The 11,311-nt window shown below is 34.9% G+C and overlaps 1 protein-coding gene across 5 annotated transcripts in view; it reads right to left on the bottom strand.

The window, feature by feature from the left end:
• LOC150105509 (transformer-2 protein homolog beta-like) overlaps nucleotides 1–455 on the bottom strand; it is a 125,614-nt gene extending 125,159 nt beyond the window's left edge. For all 5 annotated transcript variants that reach the window (XM_090394225.1, XM_090394223.1, XM_090394226.1 and 2 more), the window contains exon 1: nucleotides 317–455. In XM_090394225.1, coding sequence (XP_090250351.1) covers nucleotides 317–331 — 15 coding nt within the window. In that variant the 5' untranslated portion in view covers nucleotides 332–455. The remainder of the gene's footprint in view (nucleotides 1–316) is intronic.
• Nucleotides 456–11,311: the final 10,856 nt, after the last annotated feature.

Here is an 11,311-nt window from a genome sequence, read left to right on the forward strand (position 1 = left end):
TCCAGGCGCCATATTTATGTAGAGAACAACTCTACAGAGGATGGTTTGCTTCAAAATCTTAGAAATTATTTCACTCGAAACAGACAAAATACAATGACTCACAGATTACATTTTAAAAAAGCAATTTAATAATAAGTAATCCCATAAAATTAAGTTTAATTTTCCTAAAAACTATATGAAAGATACAATCCACAGAAATAACTACAACTCTTTGTTTAACACTTCAAAGTAGTTGTGTGTGTGGAGAGCCGCGGGGGGTGAATTCTTTTATATAATTTCCAATTAATACGAATGCTATAATAATATATGTACTTACTTCTTTATCGCTCATTTCGCCTTCTTTTCAGAATCGACACTTTAACAATCCCTGTATAAACAAAATATTAGAAAAACTTCTCTTCTAATGCCAATAAATCGCCGTTGTACAATGGATTATTCTAGAAAGCAGGCCTCCAAAAACAACCAATCGTATGAAGAGAAAACTGCGCTCACATTCTGTAATTGTTTGCTTAAAGCGCCATCTATAATTACATATTTAAAAACCATTTTGGTTTATAATATCAGTTTTTAATAAAATATCTACAACAGCTTGATGGTGTTCATAGTTACTATTGGTACAATATTTTTCTACTCAATTACAAACATATGTTTTATATATTTTTATTTTTTCATTTGAAAAGTAAATAAATACATTTAATTAAATGTCTTTATTTACTTGTGTTTATTAATTAAATAATTTGCATTTAATTAAATGTATTTATTTAAAAATAAATTTAAAATTTATTTTTAAATAAATTTAAAACCTACATAATGTATTAATCTAAAAAGGTATTCATTTTTGAACTCATTTAATATTCACGAAATTAAAAAAGTAAATAAATAACTGCATGAACGACTTTAATTAGCGAAAAGGAGTATATGCAGATCTCCTAAACGAATTTTTGAAAGAAGGCTGTTACACAGTCTCCATCCTTCAAGCCTTCACTGATAGCAAGCCTCAGCTATTGAAGAACCGATGCTTTTCAAGCAGGGGTGTCCTAAAAGAAATAGTGCCAGGGCTCTCTCTACCTTGGAAATAAAAATCCAGAGAACGAAGTGTGGCATTATTATTATTATTATTATTATTATTATTATTATTATTATTCTTATTATTATTATTATTATTATTATTATTATTATTGTGACGGCTATATGGCAGAGAGACTGCCTTGTTTTCTGAAACGAAAATGACAAGAGCAGCAAGCTGTATTTTTTGACTGAAAGCTGGAAATGCATTATAAGTCTCATTATTATAATTCATATAATTTATTATAATGAATTTAAAAATTTTGATAGTTTTAGAAAGTACCAGGGCGTCTCCCTGCCTCGCCCTGGCCCGACTAGACCCCCTATTTTCAAGAGAAAGCAGATAAGTGCTATTGTCTAATACTACCATTACGAGACGTATTCGAAACAAGAGGAACAGAATTGTTGCACTGATTGAGTTTATGTTCCAAAATTGTTGGTATAAACGAGATATGGTTAGATGAGGTTGACATTCTGCCAAGAACGGATATAATATTTTTCGTAAAGACAAACAGGAAAGAAGTGAGGAGGAGGAGGAGACTGTTGTTGGTCGCATCAATTGTGCTCATTGTGCAAGATGAATTGTGCCCATCTAATGTGAATTTGAAAGGTGCAAATAGTAGCCGCGGTTTTGAGACAGTGTAGTGTGAGATAGAGCTGAGCAGAATGAAATATTTAATTGGGTGTTGCTATAGACTTGGTAATATGGGGTAGTGAAAAGAAAATATATAAGCAAATTCGCCGTCAGCAAGAAACGAGTGATCTTTATGGGTGACTTTAATTATAGTAATATAAACGGGAATCAAGAGACTGCATTTGAGGGACAAATAAAATGATTTCTGAAGTTTTCGAGAGACAAACCTTAGGTAGCATGTAACAGAGGGCACAGGATTTGATAACCTCATCAGATCATATAACTACAAATGAGGTGTCAAATCTTTTTCCAGTTGGTGAAAGTGACCATAAGGTGTTCACATGCAGGGTGGGCAGTCATTTGTTAGAAAGGGATTGGCAATTATGAAAGCTCACGAAACACCTTGCAGCAATAATAACTTGGAAAGATGAACTGAATGGAAAGAACATCAATGTTGCTTGGGCCATACTAGAAAACTATTTTGTGCAGGCAATATCAGAATGCATTCCAAAGTTCAAGATGGTAAACTGAGAAGGTGTGTAATAAATTAATCAAGAAGTAAAGTATGCAATATGGAAGAAGCACAAAATGGGTGGATCCAACAACCAGTTACATGAAAAGTACAAAGAGCAGGCAAGGAAAGCGACTCGTTTGTTAATGTTAGCAAAAGTGCAGCATAAGCAGCAGTTAGCTAATGCGTCTAAAACAATCCTAGCGAATTTTTTCGATATGAGACGAGCAGAAAAAAGAATGATTATTGAAAAGATGGCATTGATTGATGAAAATGGAGGAATGATAAACGCTGCAGAGAATATAGTTGAGCTATTTAACGAGCAATTTATAAAAGTATTTCCATCATGTGAACGCGACATTATGCAGAACTTGGATGCAGTGGGGAAGGAGGAAGAATAGGAACTATTAGTGAGTAAGCATGAGGTATATGAGGAATTGAATAAACTTGATGTAAATAAAGCTCTACGACTTGAAGATATTTTACCATGTGGTTTGAGGGAATGTTCCTGGGAGTTAACAACAGTTTTCACATATCTTTTTCACATGTCTTGCACTTGACCAAATTCCAAATGACGGAAAGAGGATAAAATTGTTTCGATTTATAAGGGAGATGACAAGACTAAGACTCTGAATTAAAAGGCAATCTGTGCCTGGAGTTTTAGTTAAAGCGTTGGAGAGGTAAGTTAGAACCAAGACTCAGAATTCGGTTTAAAACAGAAAAATATTCTTTGGTGGCTGGCATAAATTTGTTAAGGAAGATCGGGGATTAGCAATCTACTTAAGTATTATCATTCGGTGACAAATGCATTAAATAAGGGTGATGCATACACGGTCATATATTTAGATTTTGCAAAAGCCTTTGATAAAATGCCACATGGCAAACTGATAAACACTAGATGAGTGTGCTGGATTGGAGACTGCCTGTCTGATAGGTCTCAGAGAGTTGTCTACTGGAGGAGCGATATTCCAGAGGAGGAAACTTACTATGGGTGTATTCCAAGGGTCTCTTTTAGGTTCATTGCTGTTTAATTTGTATGTAAATGATATTGTGAGACGTATCAATGGTAATATGCAGTTGCTTGCAGATAGTGCAAAGTTGGGGGAGAGCAGTAGGAGCAGAGCAGATGTTGTGGCTTTGCTAGAGGGCTTGAATACTCTACTGAATGGATAAATAAGTGGGGATGTCAATTCAATGTTGCAAATTATAGGGTTTAGAAATTTGGGAAGCAAAGTGGGATATACAGTAAACAATTGGTGGAAATATCTTGGAAGAGGTAGGAAGAGGAGAGATCTGGGGGTGAGTGGGGACAAGGACATAAAATTCAGGAGCCTTATTGCTAAAATTGTGAGGACAGCTCAGAGGATAATGGGATGATGCTAAGTTGTAGAAGGTTCTTAGTATCACTTTTGTAAGGCTTTCATCAGACACACACATAAGGATTATTTTGCAAAGATTTGGTCACATGCTTTTCAAAAAGATGTATTGGAAAATATCCAAAGATGACTGACTAAGGTGGCTTCTGTTCTCTGGAATGTTGAGTATAAAGAGAGATTCAGAAACTGTAATTTTCAGAAATGTATGGATAAGAGGAAGAAGTGGAGGAGAGAGAGAGACGGATATGATCGAGACATATAATCTATTAAGAGGTTATTAACAGATTAATATTGTGGAGAATTTGCATAGAAAGGGTGAAAATAGGGAAAGAAAAAGAGGTAATGCTGGTAACTGTAAAGGAAAGTTTGAGCAACGGGAGAGGAGCAGGTTTTTTACATGCAGAGTAGTGACTAATAGAAATGCATTCCACGAGCCTGTGGTGAGTGCGAAGACCGTGAACATATTTAAGGCGCATGTAATAAACTATCTGTGTTACAGTGGGACTTCTCGTGATGACGCTTTTGACTCTATGGAGCTTTAATAATGATAATAATGATCTACTAGCCTAGACTTAAACATTATTATTTTAATTTCATTTTATTATTACATTCAATGAACTGAGTTAAGTCAAAGAGTAAAAGAAATTGGAAACAGTATAAAGATATCTATGACTGCCAAATGAGTCCAATTCGGGCATTATCCGAAGGACTAGGAATTGACTAGATATCGTCGTAAAATATGAGATCACCCTAAAAGTGCCATTCTCCAGAGTTGAGATAATGTTATATCTAGGAGGCTGAACTTTTCCAGGCATGCCATAAATGTTCTTGGTATTGCTCCTTGCGTATCTAAAACATTGAAACTGTTGTTGCTTTCTTGCTCCAAAGTCGTTGAATTTGAATCTCAAGATCCCTATATTTGGTTAGTTTTTTATGCATATCTTCGCATTTTCATTTTAATAACTTTTTCAATTGTGTATTCCAAAGAGATATTGCAAATCGGAAAACTTATTTTTTGCGTGAGCTCCAGTGTACAGTTTTTTGCTACCCGATCATGCCCTCATTTATAATATCTACGGACAATCTTGCTGTGAGAACTAATTGCATGATCCAGTGTCTCTTCTTTATCTCTGCACAGTCGGCATTTGCTATCGTTACAGATCATTTCAATCTTTGACTTTATTGTTTCGTTCGTAGTAGTTGTTCTTGAACAGTAGTATCAGACCTTTTGTTTCATTCTTGATGCTTCCCTGCTGAAGTCATTGCAAGTTAAGTGGATGTCGACTTTCTTTTCAAAAATTGATGATGAAGTCCTTTATTTTACCACCCTTCTGATTCTTTTCCCATTTTTAACTCCTTATGTTAGTTTTTTTAATCGACCACATTCATTAATTTTTCTTTGTAAGTTTCAATTAACAACTTTCTGTGCTTTCTTTTATGTAATCATTCAACCTTCGCTTTTCTTTTTTTTTTACTTTTCGCCTTACTTTCAAAAGACCAAATCCTCCACTTTTCCTGACTATGTATAATGGATCCACATCACTGTGTCTGTGTCAGATACGATTCACTGTCATTAATTTTCGTGTTTTACGAACAAATACATCAAAACCGCTTATGCCCAGTCAATTATCTCTGTTTCAACCTTCGCTTTTCTTTTTTTTACTTTTCGCCTTACTTTCAAAAGACCAAATCCTCCACTTTTCCTGACTATGTATAATGGATCCACATCAATGTGTCTGTGCCAGGTACGATTCACAGTCATTAATTTTCGTGTTTTACGAACAAATACATCAAAATCCGCTTATGCCCAGTCAATTGTCTCTGTTGTGTATCTGATTACATGGATGGCCCAAGTATTAATTGCTGTTACAGCGTTGCTTCTATTCTGTTCACTTTGGACTTTAGAACTTTTCTCACTGTTTTCAGATATTCAGACACAGTCTTCTTAACTCCAAATCTATCGATATATTGCCATTAGTTAAATGGAACAGATAGGGTTGGACAGTAGATTAGTGTGTTGGATTGGAGATTGACTAACTGATGGTATCAGTAGCTTGTGTATGGTGGAGTGATATCACAGAAGAGGAATATGGCTAGTGGTAGTAGTAGTATGCTCCAGGAGACTTTTTGGGACCATTGTTTTTTAATTTGCATGTAAATGAAAGTGGAAAGGGTTTAAATGGTGATATAAGTTGCATGTAGGTGATGAAACGTTGGTAGAGTTATGCGAAGTACAGCAGAATTTGTAGCTTTGTAAGAGGACCTAAATGAATTGTCTCAATGAACGTGTGTGGCCATGTCAGTTTAATGTTGCAAATTGTAAGGTTATAAAATTTGGGAAGCAAAGATAAGATGCAGAGTATAGGATTGGTGGATTTTAGGGGATATGGAGAACATGAAAGATTTGGTGGTTATAATGTATAGGGACTGGAAATTTCGTGGACATTTTGCTAATATTATTAGGACAACATAGCGGATTATGGAAATGATGCATAGAATACTGGATGTAGAGGTAAGAATGTTTTGATTCCACTGTATAAGGCTTTCTTCAGGTCACATATGGATTACTATGCACAAAATTGGTCACCAGGTTTTCAAAAGGATGGTGAAATGTTATAGAATGTAAGAGACGATCGACTAATTTGGTTTCTGGAAAGTGGAATATGAGGTCAGATTGAGAATGAACATTATAGAGCCTCTTGGATAAAAGGACAAGGGAGACACAACGGATACGAATAAGTTGGTAAGGGGGTAATTACCAGATTAGAGTGGATGAGTTTTTTCATAGAATATCTGGAGACAGGGAGAGAACTAGAAGACTTCCTTGGAAGCTGTATAAAGTGAGTGTGGAAAAAGGCTGAGGAGTGATTGAAATGCATTGCCTAAATGTGGAGAGTACAGGGACAGTGAATGCATTTAATTTGAGGTGGAGTGTGCTGAATATATATGAGAGTAGGATCTCCCACGATACGTCTATTGGCTCCAAAAGGTCTACTGATGATGATGATAATAATAATAATAATAATAATATTAATGTCGTCTGTTCAAGAATTTCGAGATATTTAGGATTGGTACTGTGGCAAGGTTTTAATTTCCTTCTATCTGCAAATGGGATTCCTTTGTTGCCTATCATTTTCCCTCGAAGTATAAAAAGTATTGCACATTTCTCAGGTCCAAACTTCATACAAATGTCTTCACTGAAGATTCGAACTGTAAACATTTTTATGATTACTAGGAACACGCGTTTAGGTGTTTGAATTTCCCATAAATATTTTGGTAAAACTAATGCTGGTTAGTTCTAAGCAGAATGTTTGCGTGTTTTGACGTATTCTGCTTTCAGAGCAAAATCTTTTTTTTTCTTGCTGTAGCTACAATTCTTCGTTTTAATTCCTCTCATACTTCATTTATCGTTTTTTAGAGGTTGTATCTCTTTACTTGATTGCTTTCGATCACTTCTTGCTGAAGTTTTCCTTGTTTTAAATTCTTTAAATTGCTAACATCTGCTCGAAATTTGTTTACTTTTGATTCTAAACCGTAATTCCATTTTGGGATTTCTCTTTCTGCTTAGTAATCTGTTTTACTGCATAAAAAAATTCAATCGTAACTACAACTGCAGCACGGTACATCAACTGATTTGTTTCTCAATTGTTTATGTAGAAATTGTTTCTATTACCAAGTTGGTGTTGTTAATTATTGCAGCTAGATCGTGTTTTCGACTTTGTTTCAGCAGTCGCTGTTTTTCTCTACTGTTCTGCATTTGCTCTTCAATCACAGCTCATTTCTTGTATAGCATTTAAGTGATCCCGCTGGTTATTATTTGGATTATCTGTATTCAAGAAATTTACCTAAAGTTTTCTTCCTTATGTCTTTCAGACGCCTCAAGTTCTTGATGGAATTCCATGCCAATCTGTCTTTGCGATTTTTCCAATTTAACATCAATGAAAACTTTGTTAATTACAATAAATCTTTGTTGGTTCTTTACTTGCTGGTCAGTGACTCTAGCTTCACGAAATCGTTTCCAAAATTCATATATTATATTCCTTTTTGGTTACTTGTCGATGTTGGATTTGATACATAATAAATTTGCATAATTATCTTGTTTTCAAATAGAGTTCATTTCTTTCGTCTTAATTGTTTTTCTTTCAGACGCATTGTAAAAATTGCAGTCGATAAACAAATAAATTTGCTAAACAGTAGAGAGTGAGAGGTAAGACATAGCATGAGCATATACATGGTGGCAGTCGGAAAGTAAGGCGACCGACCATAATAACGAAGGTTAAAGATAAAGGCAAAGGAGGATAGTGAAATATAATTTTAACTCATGGAGCAGTCGACATAACCGACTTGTAAAAAATTTTTACAGCATTACATAGTGTGTCCCGTTAAGTAATGAGACACCAATTATTATACCAAAACAGAGAACTATATGTGGAATTGTCAATTACACAGACTTAAAATAATCTCCACACAACGTCTACATCTGAAAGGGAACCTCCTTCAGTCTGGGTCACACCACGTTGGATGTCGTCAATGTCGCCAAAACCCTCCCGTTTCAAGGTATTCTTCATCTTTGGGAAGAAGAAAAAGTCTGCAGGAACCAAATCTGACGAATGGGGTAGGGGTATTCATTCACACAGATCGACTTCGAAACCAGAAACTGCTTTACACACAGCGCACATTCGTAGACGCGTTGTCGTGCAATAGAAACCAATTGTTGTGGAACAGTTCTTTCCTGACGCATGGCATGGGGCGTGGTTATTTCGCTTATAATGGGCAGCAATTTCACTACCTTTCATCACATTTTCATTTTCCTGTGCAGAAACTGCCGTTCACACTATGATTCATCCTCCAGTGACTCCCTGCACTTTTTAAACGTTTAAAACAAGTGGAACACGTGTGCATGGATCAGACAGTCATCACCATAAAGTTTTGTTTTTAGGTTTTGGTACACTTTTGTAGCAGTTTTTCCTAATTTATAGCAAAATTTTATCGCAGCGGTTTGCTCCATGACGCAACTTTTGACATGCACCACTGACAAACTCTTACTTTAACGGTTGTAATACGATAACTGCTGCACCTGCGATCAAAACTATAAACACGTCTGTTACTTTTATTCAAATTGCTGTGAGAAATCCAGCTCATTGCTTAACAGGCACACTGCACAGTTCTTTGCTTTGCAACCATTTCTGAGCCCTGATAGTCCAGCAAAAAGAGCATGAGACCGGTAGCCCATTTATAGCCTGATGCGTAGGAGCTACAGGCACCAAACGCAGTCCCTGTTGACCCAGGCGACGACCGATCCGGAATGGATAACTTCTTTCTTCTTTTCACCATTTAAAATTGGGGGAGGGGAAGGTACAATCAGTCTGGTTCCTCTGTTAAGGCCTTTCTGTCTTGGCATACCCTGCTGGTAGCTATGTTACTGCGACTTAGTCATTAGCATCCTCAGAGCCACTTAGAGGGAATGTTATTATTATATATTATTATTAATGAAATAAAGAGCCAAAAGGCTTCACTTTGGCGATGTAAAAATTATTTAAATTAAGGGGATATTTTGCTTATGCTTGAACTCGCCGAACTTTTATATAGCTTGCTATATTCGGGATCAAACTCTTTGATTTCTTATCTTAAAGTTTCTTATTCGGCTTTGAAATAATGTGGGATTAAATATTCCCTTAATTTAAATAATATTATTATTATATTATTATTGTACATCCTTTTATGGCAAGGCTTGTGTGGCTCCGGCTTCCTCTACGCTGGTCGAAAGATAGACTTAAGTTCCTCCGACCAGTGGAATTTTTTTTTTCTATTTATTTATTTATTTTTTTTACCGATTCCCGAGTTATTCGATTTCTGGCAGGAATGAACGGATTTTTACTCAGGAAACTCGGATTCTTCGTTCCGTAAACTCAAGAAAATCGACTGTAGAACCCACACTATTTCAGACAACAACATATCCTCTTAGGGTTCTGTACTAAGAAACGAGAGCACTTGTTTGACACTTTCTTCATCTGTTACTGCTTATAATTAGTGATAGTGTTTGGCCCGCTATCTCTGATTGGCTACCGGTGGAGACTGTACTGCCCACTTAATCACAAAAAAGCTACATAGGGTTAAAGAAAAAATGCCTCGCCTAATTCCCATATGGGAATAAAAGGCCATAGTTGATGTATTTTATGTATATTCTTTTACCGCGAATATTAGCACCTAACTTATTTTCCTAAATATATCATTTCAGTTCCTACGTCACATTACCTTATTATGTATGTAATCTACGTCCATATAATTACTTGTATACACATGTGCACATGTATAAATTGTAAATAACATGTATGTATGAACAATAAAATTTTTGATTGATAAAAATTATTATTATTAATATTTTCAAACCTCCATAGATTCAAAAGACTCATGATATTATTTATCAAAAATGAATGTACCCAGTAATTTGTATACTGAGGGTTTTTTATGAACATAAATGGAATAACAGTGTCCTCAATTTTATATATGTAAATACTGTGCATAAAAATTATGATATTGATATGGAAGAAAATTAAGTATAATTATATTTTAAAAAAAATTAATGGACTCTGCACTGTGTACTGAACTTTTGTACTGAAGAGAAAATGAATTAATATGTTTTAACTGTATATGTGTAAATACTCTGTATGGTAATAAAAATATTACTATTAAAAAAAATTCCTAATTTATGTAATATGTGTATATATATATGTAAGAATGTACTTTTTGGTGTATCTCTGCACAAAAATTGACAATATAACGTCTTGGGCCAGCTATCTCTGATTGGGTACCAGTGGAGATTGAACTGCCCACTAAGTCTCCAATAGTTAGGGCTAAAATGGCTTCGCCTACTCCCTATATATGGGAATAAAAAGACGTCAGCAGCTCAGCTGATACTATGATTATTATTATTCTGTTATATGAATTATACATTGTGTAAAGTTTTGTCACTGTCAAAAAAATATTATTATTATTATTATTATGCGACACCTCCAAGAAGTCCAAAGACTCATCGTGGAAGGGGCACCCACTCCACAATTCTCCGTTTCCACCACTCAATCAACCAACCATAGCTAACCACAACTACCATCATCATCTACACCAACGCCATCAAGTGTCCACCACCACTACCACTAGTATTTTCAGAGACAATCACAAACATTTATGCCCAAGGAGGGATTCGATATAATAAAGATATAAACTAGAATCTGAATGAATGTCATGTAAGAACTTATAGTATTATTGCTTAAAATTTATATAATATGCATGTGATTTATTTGACCGGTAATAAACTGTTATTAATAAAATTATGACATTATTCAAGCAATTGAAATAGTCAAAAAAGTTATCATTCAAACAACAATTATACAATTAAACAATTATTCAAACAGCAATTGTAACTAAGCATCTAAGAATATTCTGTCGTAGGGTTTCGTAAAATATGGACTGTGACAAGTAATGCCGTTTACTGTGGATCATACGTAATCACTTCGTAGATGTTTAATTCTTGTAAAATAGTTTGATAGCTTCTTCGAAATTAAATCAAGTGTACCCATAATAATTGGGATAACTTGTGTGTGTTTAAGCCACAGCCGGTCAATTGTGATTGCTAAATCAATATATTTAGTGATTTTTCCAGCTCTTTGTTGTTAATCTCGTTATCAATGGATACTGCGATATCAATAATCCAATGTTCGATAATTG

The sequence above is a fragment of the Typopeltis vanoorti genome, chromosome 6, assembly GCF_054136105.1.
Source record: "Typopeltis vanoorti isolate ZY-2024b chromosome 6, IOZ_Tvanoo_1.0, whole genome shotgun sequence".
Classification (NCBI taxonomy): domain Eukaryota; kingdom Metazoa; phylum Arthropoda; class Arachnida; order Uropygi; family Thelyphonidae; genus Typopeltis; species Typopeltis vanoorti.